At 41.0% G+C, this 20,632-nt stretch overlaps 2 protein-coding genes across 2 annotated transcripts in view; both read left to right on the top strand.

Annotated features, from left to right (window-relative positions):
- LOC138972869 (uncharacterized) overlaps positions 1 to 9,219 on the top strand; it is a 301,337-nt gene extending 292,118 nt beyond the window's left edge. Inside the window, exons 14-19 of the mRNA XM_070345538.1 lie at positions 1,485 to 1,525; positions 3,507 to 3,560; positions 5,229 to 5,273; positions 6,814 to 7,167; positions 7,491 to 7,618; positions 8,087 to 9,219. Coding sequence (XP_070201639.1) covers positions 1,485 to 1,525; positions 3,507 to 3,560; positions 5,229 to 5,273; positions 6,814 to 7,167; positions 7,491 to 7,618; positions 8,087 to 8,269 — 805 coding nt within the window. The 3' untranslated portion in view covers positions 8,270 to 9,219. The remainder of the gene's footprint in view (positions 1 to 1,484; positions 1,526 to 3,506; positions 3,561 to 5,228; positions 5,274 to 6,813; positions 7,168 to 7,490; positions 7,619 to 8,086) is intronic.
- Positions 9,220 to 11,474: 2,255 nt separating this feature from the next.
- Positions 11,475 to 20,632, top strand: part of LOC138974523 (pleckstrin homology-like domain family B member 1) — a 504,261-nt gene continuing 495,103 nt past the window's right edge. The window contains exon 1 of the mRNA XM_070347239.1: positions 11,475 to 11,896. The gene's annotated coding sequence lies outside the window, so the exon portion shown is untranslated. The remainder of the gene's footprint in view (positions 11,897 to 20,632) is intronic.

The raw sequence follows: 20,632 nt of genomic DNA on the forward strand, positions 1-20,632 counted from the left end.
GCGCACATCCGGTACATGGAGAGGACGAGGTGATTAATTTGCTGCTGAGGGACCTGAGCCCACACCTGGGTCACGGCAGCACGCAGTTCTGCTGCTGTGCGGGGTCTCCGGGCAAGGGCATTAATCCTTCTTTGCATGATGTCCCAAAAGTGTTCGATTGGGTTGAGATCCGGAGATCGAGCAGGATGAGGCAGAATGTTCACGCTGTTGTGACGCAACCTGTCCTGGGTAGCACGTGCAGTATGGGGACGGGCATTGTCTTGCTGGAACAGGCAGTTCCGGTACCTCTGGACAAATGGAACCACATAGGGACGCAGGACTTGATTGATGTAGCGGTCTGCATTGACACCATTCCCACGACCTTGGCCGACGTTCTGAAAGACGACAGGTCCCACTCGCTAATTGACACCAATGGCGCCCCATATCATGACGCTGGCACCTCCACGTCGATGTTATTGTTAGCAAACCGCTGTCCAGGTCTTCGCCAGATCCGGACACGCCCATCGCCAGGTTCCAGGCAAAAGCGCTTCTCGTCCGAAAAAAAAACCCTCCGCCAGTCCCGATGGCGCCAGTGGACATGCTGCTGGGCCCTGGCTAGACGATCCAGGCGATGCTGAGCTGTCAAGACAGGACGTCGAGCAGGACGGCCGATTTACCAGGTTCTGCCCACCAAGGCGTCGGCGTAGAGTTCTGGCACTGACGGGTTGTCCATGCACCCCAAATGTGTTACGGGCTGTATTGGCGGCAGTTTCGAATGCATCTCGCTGGTGTTGATGGACAAGATGGCGATCTTGTCGGGATGTTGTTACCCGGGGTCTGCCACGACCTGGTAAGTCGCAGGTACTGTTAGTGGCATGAAAACGTTGCTGCAGGCGATAAACCGTGGTGACATTTACTCCAAATGCCCTAGCAACTTGCTGAACTGATTGTCTGGCATCAAGTCTCCCGATCGCCTGTTGGCGCTGATCTGGTGATAGTCTCGGCATCGCGCCTGTGTCGCAGAAATGAATGTTGTAACAGTTTTGTGAGTACGGTACAGCTTGCCTGAACACTCTGAACACTGACGAAAAGCTGCTTTTCCACATTGTGCATGTGCTGAAAGTTGTCCCCATGACGGTTTGGGATCCCCGTCAACAAGACCTCACGTGTGACCCAGATAAGGGCAAACACGGTTCTGACAAGATAAGACCGCTAAAACAACACGTGCAGAACATGGTAGTATCACGCTTTTGTTTTTATTTCAAGTCCATAAAGGTTTAATTAACGCATCCTTTATTTGCGTTTTTTTTGCCTCCGAGTATATTTTTGTCCTGTGTGTGTGTGTGTGTGTGTGTGTGTGTGTGTGTGTGTGTGTGTGTGTGTGTGTGTGTGTGTGTGTGTGTGTGTGTGTGTGTGTGTGTGTGTGTGTTTATTAGCCAGATATATTCTCGAAGAATGTATCATTTTGGAGATGAGTGAAAAGTTGCATACGATACATGTTTCAGCCTCACAGGGTCACAATGTGTTCAACAAAGGGAAGAGCCAGGTAAGTATGTTGCCTTAGAATAATGTCCATCCTTTGATATCATTATTTCATGTTCATTTGACTTTCTTGGATTTGTGTGCATATTGGTCGTGGCGGTTGTGTGTATGCTCCAGCGAGAAACAGTAAAATAAATGATTACCCTATGCCTGCTCTGCGTATGCAGTTTCCTTAATCTGCCACATCACTCTACCATATAATTTAACATAGTTTTTTTTTAATATATTAGCTGTTAAGCAAATAGGACTCAAATAGGGTGGTACCATTAATGGGGCAAATCGGAAGATGTAAATTTAGAACATTACTCTTGGATACCAAAAAGAAAAATCGGTTACAAAACTTACCTCAGTGCTTTGGACTGTTGGTATTCAGTCGTTTGTCTTTTGCTCCTTACAACTGATTATAGTTAGCAAGAAAGCAACGCATACAAAGTCTTCGAAAAGTGGATTTGCAATGTTACAAAGTGACGACTGACACCTTTCTATATATTTGTGTTTGAATAATTGGTGCTGGAAATGCGCTTTAGTCATAAAACCATACATTTTCCATAGTACTGAGATGCTAAGACTGGGATGGTATAAAATACTCAAGCTAGACCTTAGAAACTGTGCACACTACTAGGGTTTCATTATCTCCCGACTTGACTTAAGTTTGGTTGACCCTCGTCAAGTGTTTGAGTCACATATGTTCGATTCATACACATTTAACATTGACGTTATTGTAGATGTTTTTGAAGCAACAGCTTTGAAACTGTGCACGCTTCAAGGGTTTGATAATCTGCAGACATTACCCTTGTTTGATTTACCCCTGTCATATGTTTTGGTCACAGCGGTGTCATGTTCATGCAAATTTTAAGTTAAGATTTTCTCCAAAATGTTGGGAGCTAACGCCTCCACATTTCACACAATTGTTGGTGTTGATAATTTGCAAACATGATTAACATTCTGGTTGTTTTTTGTTAGATATCAGTATTACAACATGAAAATGTTTATTTACACTTCTGACAATATCTACTGAGCTATTAGAGAACTAAATGTTGACCTCATCAAGCTCTGATGTCATTGGTCTCAGTTTAGTGCCAGGGGTATATTAGTCTTGGGAAGACTATTGATAACAACATCATATTTGTATATGTTCGATATTCTCAGGGTTGGATAACGGAATGGATTTATACAGGTGACATTAGGATCATGTTGTCTTAAATACTTGAAAAGTAATGTTCCCTTGAACACTATTTTTTTAAGCTGGAACAGCATTTGTAATTTTACTCTTTTGTTCTCTCTTTTTCTTTTTCAAGGGGGGGGGGGGGGGTATATATGCAGTGGCATTCTCCTTTAAAGACCTCAACAAATCTGAGAAAATAAGGTCTTGAAAAGGATTGAGTCTTAACATCGGGTTTATGAATAGAACACGGGAGAAAATAAGGTCTTGAAAAGGATTGAGTCTTAACATCGGGTTTATGAATAGAACACGGGAGAAAATGAAAACTTGAAATGGTGGAGGGTCTAATCAGGGGAGGCAGTCTTCTCTTCGGGAGGGGAGGGGGGGGTCTTTAAAGGGGGGTTCCACTGTAAAAGGACATGTCGAAAGCGAGTCGTTTGAGCATTTACTTTTCTTGTTGTATTAACATATCACATGTCTATCAAATACATTCAAAAATCTGACTACAACATGGGACAAACTGACGGAAATCATAATCGACAGTCTACCTTGACAAACACAAATTCATGCTCACAGTGATACTTTCTACCTCTTGGGTTGTTATTCAATTTTTAACGCAATTAAAAAATTTACGAAATATTCCCTTGGTTTCGCAGACTTTGTTGCTGTTTGTGATAGAGATTATTAAGCTTTTTGCACCTGAATAGTAATGCTGTCAGCTTTTTACTTTTCTTGGGCATGTTTATAACTTCACAAGCGCGTAGCAAAAAGCTGACAGATACCTGAATCTTTTTCCTGATTTGTTCAAAATATTTTTTTGCAGAAATGACAGTGAATGAACTGTATGGCGCTTCACCAGGCAGATCGACAAAAGATGGTGATTTCTCTCTGTCTCTCTCTGTCTCTCTGTCTCTCTGTTGTTCGCTTGTATAATGTGTCACCAGTCTTGTTATGGGCCGGAGGCCTAACAAATAAAATTTCCGACTCCGACTCCGACTCTGTCTCTCTGTCTCTCTGTCTCTGTCTCTCTCTCTCTGTCTCTCTCTCTCTCTCTCTCTCTCTCTCTCTCTCTCTCTCTCTCTCTCTCTCTCTCTCTCAGGCGATTTATACTTTACATTCTTGTATCTATTTTATTGTTTATCGGTGGTGATCTATTAAGTCCATTGAGAGATGAATTTCTCTTTCTGTGAAACATTTCTTGACACTAAAAGAGGACATAATAGAATAAGCATTTAGGTCGTTGTTTCTACGAATCATAATCCAACAACTATTTTAATGATAATGTATATAATTGCTTATCTTCATCCATGATGCGCAACTTGTCATTCAGGATGTATTTGATTGTCACCCCATTATTTGTAATCTTTGAGGTCATAATATTTGGAAGTGAATACTTTTAAAATGATACCTCCTTACAAAACAGATCTTGTTGGTATCGGTTACATGTATATTTTGCAAAATTTGTTTATGAGAGTTATGACAATTCCATTAATTAGAAACGAGATCAAAACATTGCAAAGCCCCGCTAAAATGGTGACTGGTGACAAAAAAGGGAATGTCCAGCAGTCGTGCCTAAATCAAAACGTTGCCTAATTTCACGACTTAGGCTGCCTAATTTATGCAATAGGCAGCCTAAATCATAAAATTTTACAAATTAGGCAAAATTCAACATTAATTTCACAGGTTAGGCACAGCCGTTGCCTATTTCACGAATTAGGCAAGAGACTACCTAATTCAAGAACTACTTTCAGGATCTAGGCACGACATATACATGCTAAATAGCCATTCAAATGATCTCTAAGTGTCATTGCATACATGTGGTTAAATGCTATTGCGAGTGTGTTCGATCAGGGTAGTAATGCTGTATTAGTGAAAAGATGCCTTCGTTCTGTAAACCTCTTTTGAGGCGGAATGGGGCTTAAATTGTATGGGTTTATCGCGGGAGGGAATGGGGGGGCGGGGAGGGCATACACTTTCATTTTACACAGTTCATTCATGAAGTGTTTAAGTCTTTAACTCCATGTCAAAAGTATCATGACGTCATTTTCTCGAAGTGATTGTGAATCTGTCTGGAACGGACAAACATATTTCCCACGCGGTTTCGCATGTGAACATTTGGTGTGAGAATGTTTCACTAAGAATTTACTTTTGCAAAGTGAGTGGCTGCCGCTAGATTTTGGCATTCAGGGCTTAGTGTGTGCTGATCAGTCAGTCAGGGCAGTCTATGTTGCAGACAAGTTTGCACGTGTTTTTCAAGCGAAAGTTTGTGTTCCTCCAACTAATGGTATGACCTTGGGTCTGTCAATCGTACTGTGTTATGGGGTTCTGCAAGTCTTGTATATCTCTAATAAAAATGCGTATTAAGATTTTCCATGAAATAGTGCTTACAGACTAGCCAGATTAGCAATGGAAAACATGCATTCTAAAAAATATTCATCTTTGTATATTTCAAACACTTGACATAACTTGCATTTTTGATGTAAACATGTTTATGTGGAAATGCATCTTGTCATTCAGCATGTCTTTGTTGTTGTTATTATTTCAGCTGAAGACGAAGAGATGATTGATAACATAGCGTATGTGTCATCAGGTAAGCCAGACAAATGTCTTACTGATGATTGTTGTGCTTTGTACTTTCAGAAAAGTATTGACTTAACACTCAATTTTTCGTGCTTCTGTGCTGCTGCTGTTGTTGTGTGAAGTACTAGTTTTGTTTTCGTTGTTCTTACTATTGTTGTTTGATTGGTTTGAATTATGAATTTACAATATCGTCCGTCACTTTATTATATTGTCTCTTAGTGCACATTCCTTTGTTGCTCCTTTATTAAATCAAACATGCCTTGGCTTTGTAAATTTGTACCTGAATCAAATACTGTTTAAGCCAAACATTTATATCCCACAGAAGAAAAAAAATACATTAAAGTATTTTTTTTATTTTACGATAAATATGCCCCTTCAAGCCATAACAGAGCAACTTCTCAGATTTAGTTCCCCGGATGGATATCATGGGCACAAAATATATTCCAAAAAAGGGAAGGTTTTGTAAATTGACAGAATTTCCAAAATCATTCAAGGGTATTTTATAGAAATTATCTCTGTTGTTACACAAAGACACCGTTTCTGGTGAAAATACAAGAAGATTGGACTAGTCCAGAAGATGAGTATATCCCTATCAATCAATCAATGAGGCTTATATCGCGCATATTCCGTGGGTACAGTTCTAGGCGCTCTGCAGTGATGCCGTGTGAGATGAAATTTTATACGGCCAGTAGATTGCAGCCATGTCGGCGCATATTTACCTTTCACGGCCTTATTCCAAGTCACACGGGTATGGTAGACAATTATTAACTGTGCCTAAGGAATTTTGCCAGGAAAGACCCTTTTGTCAATCGTGGGATCTTTAACGTGCACACCCAATGTAGTATACTGCACTGTAGTATATATGACTGCACTGGCGCTCAAAAACTGTTTCAAGCTGAGAAGTTCTCATCAGACAGTCTCTTGGCATAACACGGAGAAGAATTCTCAAACTTCTATGCCAAAGAGAAATCCACATTTCTGCGGTAGGCTCTCTGCATAGAAGAGCTTCTCAGCTCGAAACCGGTAGCAGTCTTGGCTGAACACAAAATAGACCTTTTGAGATTCAGCACTCTTTGAGAATGCCCTTAAATACACTTTGGTCAGTCCTCAATCCTTAGAGGTTGTTGACTTGCCTCGGGTTATTCTTGATCAGTGTTGCAATCGGTTCCGAAAGGGTTTGACTTCCCAGTAGGCTGTCTGTAAAGAGTTCTTTCCAGATATAATTCTACACCCCTCCACCCTCTTCTTCCTTTTTCTCTTGAGTGCGTGCTGCTTTCAAAATGCCCTGGCTCATGACGTATTTTCCCCGCATGTGCTTAGAGTAGTCCCTCTCTGGGCAAGGGCTGGTTAAAAAAAAAAAGCTCGTTTGTATAGCTTATGCCAAAACCCTCGTTAAATACAATTTGATTCGATTCCATTTAATTTGATCTCTCTTGTTCACGTTCGCGCTGGAGCTTTTCTAGCTGAATAGGGCCGTTAACGCTCACTCGACGTTTTGCTAACTACTTCTGACAACTTCTTGTTTCTTTCTGTTTGTCTCCGGTTTGCAGCTGACTTTGAAAACCATGCCAGTAGAGTACAAGGAAACGCATACGAAGATGTCGAATTGAACTCGAGTACAAATGCAAGCGGTGGATTTGTCTCAGTGCCTGGATCATCCCGAGCACAAGCAAGCGCTTCAGCCTTAAAATACCAAACAACCGTGAACACGCCGAACAGTGACGATGGATCCAACGTGTATGCAACTGTTAACAAAGGCACAAAACCGTCCCTGGGTGGGAAAGATAGACCCGGTCCAGCAGGTGGTGAGAAGCAGAGGCCTGATGTCAAGCCGAAACCAGCCCAAAAGTCAAAGCCAGTAAAGCCTATGAAAAAAAATACTGGAAAGAAGATGGCGAAAGAAGGTGAGGCGTTGCTCGTGTCATACGTCCAAACATTGTAACACATTCTTCTATTCTCCAATCAGACATGCGTCTTCAGGCAGACAATCCAAAATTCTTACAAGGCATTCAAAGCATCTCAAGTCGCAATTTGCTGTACATGTTGGTACAATGCAGTGTTTACTTGTGTTGTATATGTGACAAAATGTTGTTGTATTGTGCATGCTTGGGTGTTGAAGATCGTCAGCTTCAATGGATACCTTTTGAACAAAGTCATAGACAAAGACGACTACTTAATACAAAGAACCCTGTACAAAATTCAACCTATTACCATTGTCTTGTTTCAGACGACAAACAGCTTCTTCAAGCAGGAGAGTACGGCAACGTGGGTATGGCCTCTCTGACGATGAGTCCCCACAGTCAGGAGGGATCTGTCTATGAGAACTACGCCTTCCAAAAGGAGGAGGGCAGGAAGGTAAGTTGTGTTCTCACCTATCATCTGTAAGACAGACATTGAAGTGGTTTTTTGTCGGGTTGAAAAGAAATTGCATTATAGAGTTAACATGCAACTGCAAGTCTTTAACAATCAAACATTTTAAATGGTTGACTTATTTTCAAAATATAACTTTATATCTGGTCGATTGGTATTATCATTTCAGAAGGTTTATACTGCAATGTGGCGGTACATGGTTAATGTAACCAAACATTTAATTAAATCACACCTTTGAGACATACTGTATGTACATTTCAATCATGAGTCAGAGTCCCCAAACGAAAAGACGCAAAATGGTTTAAAAATATAGAGGCGAGAAAACAGATCTTGATGGCTAGATCTAGACCATTCTCAATTTTATTTTGTTTGGTAAAACGGCAGTGCTAATAAGAAAAGGATGAATAATTCAGTATGAAAACGAAATATTTAGAGTGGATTTCTTTCTTGTAGGAAATGCCAGGCGACGAAGTCAGCTCTCAATCTGTGAATGAAGACGGCCTGGTGTACACAACGGTTGCTTTCTCGGACAAACAGCTGAAGAAGGCAGCAGAACCACCACCCGAACGTGAACAGACGGAATATGCTGGCATTGACTTCACTCGAAAAGCTCCTCCTATCAAAGAGAATAAATAAAACCTATCGTTAAACGCGGTTCGAAATATACGCAGTAAGACGCAGCACATTTGCGCTGCAGATGGGCTGTGTGCAGTGTTTGCTTCTTAATACGATTCTAGGCGCTGCGCGCAGCATTTAGTGGACTCACTGACAGGAAAGTCAACCGTCCGCAATTGTTTTCACATAGTCCCATAACGACATTCTCTTTGGAGTGCAACATTTTGCATAATCCGACAGGAAGTTGCACAAAAAGCTCCACAAAGCACGAAACGGTGCCAGAAATCCAGACTAGAACCCAGTTTCAAAAACATTACGTCAGACTTGCGATATTGTCATCAGGTTAAAACGTGTCATTTGAATGGGCCATTGCAAGCCAGCCAATCAGCGCCTTCCGCGGAAGACACACTTTCTTACTGCTGAAAGGAAAACCTGTGCAGCGAAATTTACTGCAATCAGTTGCACACAGTAGATGTTGACACTGCACATAGCGTATATTAAGAACAGGCTTTAGGTGACTCGCTTTTCATACTGGAGCAATTGCCTATATAATGAATGTTTAAATTTAGCCACCATGTTCGCTATGTGTCAGCGTGGTGTTTACTTAAATTCAACTCCCCGTGTAAACAATCTTGGAGAACCGTATAAGAGCATCTTTCGATCCCTTTGCACACCTACCAACAGTCTTGATTTAGCCTGACTGTCTGTGCAGACGTGAGGGAAATGTTGGTGGGTTTTGTTCTAAATTTTAAACAATTATTTACTTTAAGGACAGTCATGCCCATGGCAGAATGTAATCCACGAAAAGCATACCACGTACGTACTCTGCACAATAAACAGCCTCACAGTTGATTTTTGTTATTTTACAAAATGGAAGAAAGCTCTTATGCAACGCAAAAGTTTGTGCAGATCTGTGGTAGCTGGCCTGGTGTTTGGCACGAGGAAGAAGGTATCTCAAGTGCAAACAATGATTGCAGAAACCATTCATTTCTTAGTGGTACTGTACTGTTTTTGCAATATATGCCTTTAATGAAATGAACAAAATATATTTTTTACAATGGCGTCCTTTGGAGAAATTGAGAGCTTAAAAATAGAACTTCCCAGTTATACCAGAACTGTGACTATATAACATGTCGGATGCATTGTTGGAAGACTTTTTTTTTTTATCTGAGACAAGTGGAAGGTGTAGTATGTGTCATCTTTATCGGCCTGGCCGAAGGTTGTGATTGATACATGTGAAATAAATAGGGGTATGTTACTCTCGGATTACCAAAATCAAAAACAGTCTTCTAACATAGCATCAGAATTGGCACTCTGAGGCATGATTGTATTGGTCATGATCGAACCTCTTTATGAACAACAACAACTTGTGTAAATGATAGCAAACGTTTCGTTCATCACTGAACATTAAAAAATGGTGTATTTACATATTTTCTCCCAAAGGACGGATTGAATTGTTTAACTAATGCCTCACAATAACAATGATATAAACATCAGATAAGAACAAGGATAAAGGGTTCAAACAATCCGTTATCCTATATACGTGAGAGAGACACTCGTGAGATGATAATCGTTCAAATCACACGTGTGTATATCATGTAAATGAGGTCATGTCAAGCAAGTCTGGCAGGGACCTGTTTTTCCACTGCTTATGATGCCAAAGTCACCGAGACAAACGTCATTATAGAAACAACAAGTCGCGTAAGGCGAAAATACAACATTTAGTCAAGTAGCTGTCGAACTCACAGAATGAAACTGAACGCAACGCAACGCAGCAAGACCGTATACTCGTAGCATCGTCACTCCACCGCCCGTGGCAAAGGCAGTGCCAGTGGAATTGACAAGAAGAGCGGGGTATTCGTTGCGCTGAGAAGGATAGCACGCTTTTCTGTACCTCTCTTCGTTTTAACTTTCTGAGCGTGTTTTTAATCCAAACATATCATATCTATATGTTTTTGGAATCAGGAACCGACAAGGAATAAGATGAAAGTGTTTTTAAATTGATTTCGAAAAAAACTTTTGATAATAATTTTTATATATTTATCAATCAATCAATCATTATATCGCGCATATTCCGTGGGTACAGTTCTAGGCGCTCTGTAGTGATGCCGTGTGAGATGAAATCATTGTATACGGCCAGTAGATTGCAGCCATTTCGGCGCATATTTACCTTTCACGGCCTATTATTCCAAGCAATTTTTGCCAGGAAAGACCCTTTTGTCAATCGTGGGATCTTTAACGTGCACACCCAATGTAGTGTACACGGGGGAGGGTTCGGACACCGAAGAGAGTCTGCACACAAAGTTGACTCTGAAATAAATTTCCGCCGAACCTGGGATCGAACTCACGCTGCCAGCGGCCAACTGAATACAAATCCAGCGCGCTACCAACTGAGCTATATCCCCGCCTTTCAGAGCTTGTTTTTAATCCAAATATAACATATCAGTGTATATGTTTTTGGAATCAGAAAATGATGGAGAATAAGATGAACGTGAATTTGGATCGTTTTGTAAAAAAAAAATTTAATTTTTTTTACAATTTTCAGATTTTGTAATGACCAAAGTCATTAATTAATTTTTAAGCCACCAAGCTGAAATGCAATACCGAAGTCCGGGCTTCGTCGAACAAGATAGGTCCTAATACAGACCCTTCGGTGAGGGACACCACTTCTGACAAACTCATTTGACGAAGTTTTACAGTTAATGGATACATACTGTTTCCGTTTTGAAAGATACGATTCAAAAAAGGCACATAACCCCCCCCCCCCCCCCCCCCCCCCCCCCGGTAGTCCGGCCCTGCTCAGTTGAGCGTAGAAAAGCCGTGACTGACAAAAGAAAGAGTTCCAGGAATGCAAAAAAGTGGAAGGAAACCGTGAAATAAACATAAGCGGATTAAAATTAATGAAATTAACGAAATGGAAAATAATAAAGAATAACAGCATAATACTACCGACAAAAAAGAAAAGAAAGGAAAATAGAGAAGCTACGCTTGAACCGGCTGAACTGACACAACTTCCTCCCAACCCCTAACCCCCAACAATCCACCATAACAGACAAACGAAAGCGAACAAGGAAGGATGAAACATGCATGAACCATGCATGTCAGAAACTCTGCATTTGATTAGTATGCACTCGAGCACATCCACAAACCAGGCGGTCTTGCCGCGTAGAAAAAAAAGAGAGCAACACGGTGCTTAACTCAGCAGGCCGACCCCCCTTTGCGCGACACAATGGAATCGCCCCAATCAACAGTGCTGTCTGTACTACACGGCGCGTAAAGTTGGGACACACATGTGTGTGCACGGGACATTCAAGTTGGAAATACCATGTGAAAGTTTATGCGCTATCGCTGTCTTTATACACGTTTTACTCTCGCAGCATTTTGTTTGAGCCACATTGGTACAGTCCGATAAAGCAGACGAAAATTGTGTGTCTAGTTCGTCTGCTTTCTGTCAGTGGATTGACTGGCCTTTTGAAGCCGAAAAGTTGCTGTGTTGTTGACCGGAAATAGCCAACTTTGTGCAACAACAATCGTCTGCACTCCAGAGATCGAAGAAACAGTTGTCAAGTTCTGTTTTTGTGTGTGTACGATCATTCAAGAACTGGATTTACCTGCGCACGTCTTCACACTATCTTCGTTTGTCCAGCGGTAAGTCTGTCACTTTCTCTGTCATTTGACAAAAGGGAGGTTCAGTCGATCGATAAGTTGAAAAGTTGTCGAGTCAACCATTCTCTGTCTCCCCCCTCCTTTTCTGTTTTTTTCGCCGCTGGCTGCGACCTGCCGACCTTTTTGAGAAGGGGGTTAGACTGGACACTTGGGGTCAGGTTAGTGAGGTACCTAAGGTATGCGAAAATGAAAAAAAGATAGAAAAAAAAAAAGACAGGTTAGATGAACTCATAAAGTGACCAAGTCAGCTGGAGAATACTCGTCAGACGTCACGTAAGCGTCTGAAGTCAGCTGAGCAAGCTGCACGTTGAGAGAAAGAAAATCGTGTTTGCCGTCAAACTACAGGGCAGGTTGACTGATAAGAACTTGGCTGGTTCACATTCTTTAGGCCGGTATGAAGTTTGTTTGTGTTATATTAGTGTGTGAGAGTATGGTGTGTGTGTGTGTGCGTGTGTGTGTGTGTGTGTGTCAGTGTCAGTGTGTGTGTTCTCACAGACCTGTAGAAAATATATGTGTGTGTAGTATGTGTGTGGGTGTGCCGCTCAGGCAGTGAAGTTGTGTGTGACTGTGTGTAGGTGTGTGTGTGTGTGCTCAGGCAGTGAAGTTGTGTGTGACTGTGTGTAGGTGTGTGTGTGTGTGTGCTCAGGCAATGAAGTTGTGTGTGACTGTGTGTAGGTGTGTGTGTGTGTGTGCTCAGGCAGTGAAGGTGTGTGTGTGTGTGTGTGTAGCTACGGATTCTGGGTGTACCGTTCATTACTGATGTGTCTGTGTGTATGAAAATAGGTACACAAGAATGATAGTTCACAATAGAATCATTTAAAACATTTGGGCGCAGTGGCGTGGTGGTAAGACGTCGGCCTCCTAATAGGGAGGTCGTGAGTTCGAATCCCGGTCGCTGCCGCCTGGTGGGTTAAGAGTGGAGATTTTTCCGATCTCCCAGGTCAACTTATGTACAGACCTGCTAGTGTCTTAACCCCCTTCGTGTGTACACGCAAGCACAAGACCAAGTGCGCACGGAAAAGATCCTGTAATCCATGTCAGAGTTCGGTGGGTTATAGAAACACGAAAATACCCAGCATGCCTCCCCCGAAATCGGCGTATGGCTGCCTGAATGGCGGGGTAAAAAACGGTCATACACGTAAAAATCCACTCGTGCTGAAAACATGAGTGAACGTGGGAGTCTAAGCCCATGAACGAATTTATTGGCTCCAGGTGATCAGTCATGCGGAACAGTCCTATAAACCCAACCCACTCACTCAGTCTCCCCTGACTTGGATCAGTGAACATCAATAATAATACGTGACATTAAACTACAATTTTTGCTAGCGGAACAAGACTTCTGTTCTGACTGATTCGGTTTTGTCATGCTTCTGGTTGGTTTATAAGTTTAGGCCAAAAAGAAAAATATGTCTGTTTCCGGTAACAAACTAACATCGCCGAAAAAAATAGGGTTGGTCGGTCGGTTTTATTTTTAAAATTTTTTTTAAAACCTTTTTCTTACGTTTTGTTAACATCTTTTTACGTGTGTGTTTTTTTTCTCGGCGTCATTGGCCGCCATGTTTTTTTCGCGTGACGACGGAAACGGGAGGTAAGTCTCTTCGATTGTGAAGTCTCATCAACCGATTACCTCCCGGTTTTGTTTTTTTTGGGTGCGAAAAGCGAAAAAAACCTTTAGGGTCGGCGCTTAAAAATAGGGTCGGTCGGGTTACCGGAAACAGACATATTTTTCTTTTTTGGCCTTATTGTAAATGTATAAGTAACCTTGTAAACTCTGTAAGGCGTATCAAAATTTGTATGCATTGACTTGAAGATCTTTAAAATGTTCTAGTGTTTGGGTGTATGATCTAAATTTATACATGTAACACAAAATAGAAAGTATACAGGTTTTACACAAAAAACTACAGTGAAGTAATGAACCTGTCTAAACCTTGTTTAGAAACCACTGCCTTCCCCCCTTCCCCCACCCCACCCCACCCTCCAGGGGAAAAATGTTCAACAGCAACAGCATAAAAATATCAGGCTACATAAAGTATTATGCTAGTGTCACTGTTCACAATGTTTAATTTATTTGCAAACATCATTTTTTGTTTGTTTATGTGTGCAAGATTTTATGTGGGATTGATAAGTACAGTATTGGGGAACAAAATCAATGGAGGAAATTCAAATTTGAAAATATATATTTTATTCTTCCAGTTCTACCTCCAGCAGACAAAATCGCTGCTATGGAACAATTTTACCTGTGCACAGACTGAGCAATGGTGGAAGAGCTTTTTGTTCTTGTCTTTTTAGGCCTTGCAGATCTTGAGACTTGAGTGCAACTTTGCAATCCTGAGGAGAAGGCGCCAAGATAAGGAAGACATACAGTGTTACATGTGCATTCACTGGTGAGACATTCCAACCTTTCTTCAAAAGAAACAAGTCTTATGTAACAGAGGGCTACCAAATAAATGCTGCAGATAAAAACCAATAAAGGATAAAGATAAAAAGTGCCGTGCTCAGTGGAGCCTAGTGGAAAGCCATGAAGCAGCAAGAGCAAAAAATCCATCACCTTTCTTAGACTTGAAAGCAGCCGACCAGATGTGCAGGAAGGGGGGGGGTGAGAGAGATGGACAGGTGTGGTTAGTTACAGAGTTCCTGGCATCAAAGAGAGTGCTAAGGACCAGTAACCATCCTGCCTTTGTATTGCTATCTTTTTCCTGACACCTTCCTCCTTTTTACATTTAGTCAAGTTTTGACTAAATGTTTTAACGTAGAGGGGGGAATCGAGACGAGGGTCGTGGTGTATACATGTGCGTGTATGTGTGTGTGTCTGTGTGTATGTGTGTCTGTCTGTGTGTGTGTAGAGCGATTCAGACTAAACTACTGGACCGATCTTTATGAAATTTGACATGAGAGTTCCTGGGTATGATATCCCCAGACGTTTTTTTCATTTTTTTGATAAATGTCTTTGATGACGTCATATCCGGCTTTTCGTGAAAGTTGAGGCGGCACTGTCACGCCCTCATTTTTCAACCAAATTGGTTGAGATTTTGGTCAAGTAATCTTCGACGAAGCCCGGACTTCGGTATTGCATTTCAGCTTGGTGGCTTAAAAATTAATTAATGACTTTGGTCATTAAAAATCTGAAAATTGTAAAAAAAAAATAAAAATTTATAAAACGATCCAAATTTACGTTCATCTTATTCTCCATCATTTTCTGATTCCAAAAACATATAAATATGTTATATTTGGATTAAAAACAAGCTCTGAAAATTAAATATATAAAAATTATTATCAAAATTAAATTGTCCAAATCAATTTAAAAACACTTTCATCTTATTCCTTGTCGGTTCCTGATTCCAAAACATATAGATATGATATGTTTGGATTAAAAACACGCTCAGAAAGTTAAAACAAAGAGAGGTACAGAAAAGCGTGCTATCCTTCTTAGCGCAACTACTACCCCACTCTTCTTGTCAATTTCACTGCCTTTGCCATGAGCGGTGGACTGACGATGCTACGAGTATACGGTCTTGCTGAAAAATTGCATTGCGTTCAGTTTCATTCTGTGAGTTCGACAGCTACTTGACTAAATGTTGTATTTTCGCCTTACGCGACTTGTTCTTATTACCTGGGCGTCAGATAGCCTCCTATTCTCCCAGCCCCCTCCCTCCCCCTCCATACCCCCCCCCCTCTCTCTCCCTCCTCCTCTCATCCCTTCCCCTCTCATCCCATCTCCTCTCATCCCTTTTGTGCCCAACACTGCCAACAGACTCCTGTCTGTGGGCCGAGGCAGCTCAGTTTTGTGTGGTTATACAAGTTTATAGAATTGAGGGGAGAGAGAGGGTTAATTTCTCCTTTTTTTCTGCAGTAAATAAATGTTCTATCACTATCAGGCTCAACACCGAGCTCCCCCTTCCCCTTTCCCGTAAGATGCCTGCACCTTCATTCTCCTCCCCCACCTCCCAAACACTGGAAATGTCACGATAGTAGAAGTGGTGAAATTAAAATTGAAAGTTATTTTGAACTTTTATCAGATTGCAAGGGCATTGTCTGAGTATTATAAGAGAGAGAAAAGTCAAAAGTACTAACAATTTAACATTAGGTGCCTGTGTCTGTACCCATCTGCTCGTTTTTTTGCTTGGTTCTGCTTGGTCATGCTCAACTTGTTGCAGCAGCCATGAAGTAACTGCCAGACAACAGCAGGAGACAGATGACTGATTAGTGGCTCTGGCCAGGTAGACTGATTAGTGGCTCTGGCCCAGGTAGACTGATTAGTGGCTCTGGCCAGGTAGACTGATTAGTGGCTCTGGCCAGGTAGACTGATTAGTGGCTCTGGCCAGGTAGACTGATTAGTGGCTCTGGCCAGGTAGACTGATTAGTGGCTCTGGCCAGGTAGACTGATTAGTGGCTCTGGCCAGGTAGACTGATTAGTGGCTCTGGCCAGGTAGACTGATTAGTGGCTCTGGCCAGGTAGACTGATTAGTGGCTCTGGCCAGGTAGACTGATTAGTGGCTCTGGCCAGGTAGACCCTACAGGTGTAAGTTGTGGGGCTGGGGTAGATTATATGGATCTATCTTCCCTTACCTGCCGCTTATCTGTGGGTTAGGAAAAGCAGGTGTACATATCTGGGAATGAGGAAAAGGAGAGTGTGTAAACTGTCTGCACTGGTGTTTTGACTTTACCTGAGGTGAGTTTGAGGATATCTGTCAGCACAATTTGTTGATTCTGATGGATCTGGTTTCAAAATAAGTGAGTTAGAAGGTTTCAGCATTTTTATTTTTCTCTGCATGTGCCATCAATTTGCTGGCTATGATACTGGGCTAACCTTGCTGAATTTCGAGTAGATCTACTGTATGTTCTTTTCTTTATTTATTTACTTAGGTTTTTGTTTTTGGCTCACGTAAGTGTAGCCTATGCGATCGTAACTTTGTCTGTCTGTGCGTGCGTGTGTGTGTGCGTGTGTGTGTGTGCGTGTGTTTGTGCGTGTGTATGTCTGTGGTAGAAACTCTAACATTTGAAGACGTCACATTACATTGACGTCACATTATGACGTAAGAGGGTTAGACGTCACGCGAAGGAAGTACTGAAAGTCTCGGTCATTATTATTTTGAGCGGGCCGAGACTCTGTTGGCAGTCGTGTCCCTGTAAGTAGGCTACATGCAGACAGACAGATCTAGATCTAGTGTCTCGCTTTCTTGCACAGTTTCACCTATGCTCTTTCTGTGTGTGTGTGTGTGTGTGTGTGTGTGTGTGTGTGTGTGTGTGTGTGTGTGTGTGTGACGGAGTGATTGAGTTTGTGTTACTGTTTGTCGATTTCTTACGTGAGCCTTGATGGCTTCGCCTCTTGTTTAATAATAACTCAGATCTTATCCATTGTATTATTTTTGATATTGTTTTTGAGTGATGATTTGATGAGGATAATATTTTTTATGTGTTTTAACGATTGTTCAAAGTCTACTTAGAACAGAATGATTCTGTTACAAAGTAGACTTTAAACAATTCTATAGAACCATTTGTCATTAACTGATTAAGACAAAAACAAAATTATTCAATTAGTCTAATAGTATTACATAGTAGACTTTAAACAATTCAATAGAACTGTTTCTTATTAAGACAGAAACGGTATTACACTATTATTCCATTACAAAGTAAACTTTGAACAATTCAATATAACTGTTTGTAATTTATTAGGACAGATGAATCCTGATGTGAGTGTAATCAGCAGCACACAGGTTTTTAGGATGGGCATACATGTTGGCTATGTGTAGTCTACATATTCTCCGGCAAACACATGTTTTAAATTTGCACTTCCGAACCATTTTTAGACAGCATTCACAACTATTCTTGGTGACACTGTGAGTCAGCCACAAAACTAGCTGGATGGGAAGTACATGACATTGTATACATGTCCCAGACTTTTTGTGTGTTCCTACTAGTACTAATAATCCTACACACAGTGGCCATATGAATTGTAGACTGTATCAGTGTATGAGTCACTGAGAGCAAGCATGCTTGAGCACAGTTTGACATTTGACATTAATTTGGGAAATAGGTTTCCTTTTGTAGTTGTCGAGAGGTCAAAGGGGGCTGATGCCTCATTTAGTTCAAGTGGGGGTATTCCTGTGTATCTGGCGGTATATATATATATATCTATATGTCAGCAACAAGAACAAGTATTGTAGACTGTCTGTTCAGTGTTGCTAAAATGGTCAGAATGTGAGGAAATGTGTACCGTACTCTGATACTGCTTTGTTTTATTCATTTGAGTAATTGAGTTACAGTCAACATACAGAAGTTTCCCAAGACAATTTGTTAACATGCATGGTTCATTCTCCCTCTCAGCTCATCTCCTGGCTGCTACACAGAGTCATGCCTTTTGTAGGAAATGAGACTTTTTGAAAGAGTCAGGTTGTCTTCCAGCATAAAAGATTGTGTCGCAAAGAGTTTTGGAATAAAAATAGCAACTGCAAGATTAAAAGGATACCACAAATGGTGTTTTTATTACATTCACCAAGTGTAATTTTCTAGTTTTCCAAACATTTGCCGTCCAACAGTCCTGTGTCCATTAACATACACAGCCCATGACTCTGACCTATGCTGGTCGCTCACCATTCATCAGCTCTATCACTGTATCCCTCTGTGAATGATGCCTCTCATCCTGTGTTTATGTGGGAGTATGAATGACCTTGACCTGACCTAAACTGACCTCAATGACTGTGTCAGTAGGTCACTCACACAAGTGACATCAACTTCCTCAGGCCAGTGGCTGGTGTAATTACTTACAAAGGCCGTCTTCAAGTAGAACTGCTTGGCTCATTACTGCAGTGGGTCTTCCCACAAAATGAAAGATACAGTGGAGAGGCACTGGAATCAGTTGTTAGTAGCTTTCAACTCAACTCAACTCAACTCAACTCAACTCAAATTTTATTGGCTTCAATTTTCATAGAAGAATTTGTCTTGCGCTTGGGAGAAAGTAAGAGTATAACATATAAAAACAGCATTCATATCACATTTCATGTATCACACACAGTAATCACTAGTATAAGCCTACAATTATCACATTTGTACCTGTATCATACATGCAAATAAATAGTATCACATTTCCACGTATCACACACAACATTACATAACATACAGCAAGCTTCCATCTCCCGCGCCCCCCCCCCCCCCCCCCCCCCCCCTCCCACACATACATATCCTCGCACGTGCGTCGACTCCATACAAATGACATCATCAGTCCATTAACTAAAATGCACAATGACTAGTAGTGGGTACATGATACTTAATACGTGCTCAACTAGACCTGCTAACTAAAATAATAACAGAAACAAAAACAAGGACTGGGCACAACATTTACACGTGTGTGACCTACTTACATCAAGTGCCTGTGATCTATAAATAACAACAGTGGTACTGGTAGTTGTCTCTTCTTTGTCACATGCATGCTATTGCTAGATTGAGAATTAATTTGTCTTGAAGTACATTTATGTATTCAGAATACACTTTACTTTGTGCTTGGTTTAGTTAGAACCACAGAAACGTAATGCTCATACAAGTACCTACAGTAGTATACATATATATAGGATTTATCCTGTATAAACAAAAACCACTGGAATGCTTAAACAATACAACTGATATTGTACTTTCAGAGCTCATCCTAACAATGTGTCTGCAGTGCAAAATGACTTTTGGGACATATTAAATTCTGTATAGATTTGTGTAATTTAAACAAATGTTGTTTCTATGGCAGGACTGCATTTTTAAAGTGATAGGACTGCTCAAAGTGCTTGTGGTTTACGCCACATGAGGAAACCCAGTGTTCAGAGTAAGAGCTTAGCTATTTCCTGAACTACTTGAGGTTTTCCGCAAGTACACTTGATCGTTATGAATGGCTGACAAAAACATGTTGCAACAGACTCAACAGTGTGGAAGTGCACTCAAGGAAGTTTTTGTTTTGGTTTTGTTTTGATTAGGTCTGCAGTAATGTGGCCTATTGACGATGTTCGCAAAAAATAAAGAGTATGGCAACTGAGATTTATAACTGCTGGCTTCTAATACAATCTCAACTTTCAACGGGTCTTTTTCCTTTAAACTAAAGTTTAATTCACAAGGAGCTTGAAGTTAAATCAATCCAGAATAGATAAAGTGGTCTCTCTTTGGTTTGAATTGATTAAATTAATCTTGGAAGTGTTCTGCAGGAAACAGACAGAGAACTCAATGTTTTCTGTGTCTATGCTGGGAAGTGCTGTGAAAATTGGATTATAATGTGGAGAGGGGAGGATTTATCTTTTGAAATGATTTAAAAATTGAGTTGAGGGGGTAAAAGATAAGCGCAAGGAGACAGGGAGAAGGAATGTAATGATAAAAATCAGGGCTATGAGTATGAGTATGATGGAGAGTGTTTTCAAGTGTTTAACTTGACTCTTGGTCATCTAAAAACAGCCTGTGATCTGTGTTTCGATGCACCCTCGTATGTATACACAATTAATGCAACAAAAAGCCTTCTGAAACATTGCTTGCAAGCTGTGAACATGTACCTCATACTTGTTTATTTTGGCTGTGATGAATCGAATGTTGCATACACATGTATACAGTACAATTGAATTCCACCATGGAAATTTCAGAATGTGTATGTAAGTAGAGGTTACATGCCGAGTCTCAGTGATTATTAAAAATAATGGTCGAAGTTGGCGGATCATGAAAAATGCGAGCTGCTTCTTGCTGAGAATAACACTT

This window comes from Littorina saxatilis, linkage group LG8 (assembly GCF_037325665.1).
Source record: "Littorina saxatilis isolate snail1 linkage group LG8, US_GU_Lsax_2.0, whole genome shotgun sequence".
Taxonomy (NCBI): Eukaryota; Metazoa; Mollusca; class Gastropoda; order Littorinimorpha; family Littorinidae; genus Littorina; species Littorina saxatilis.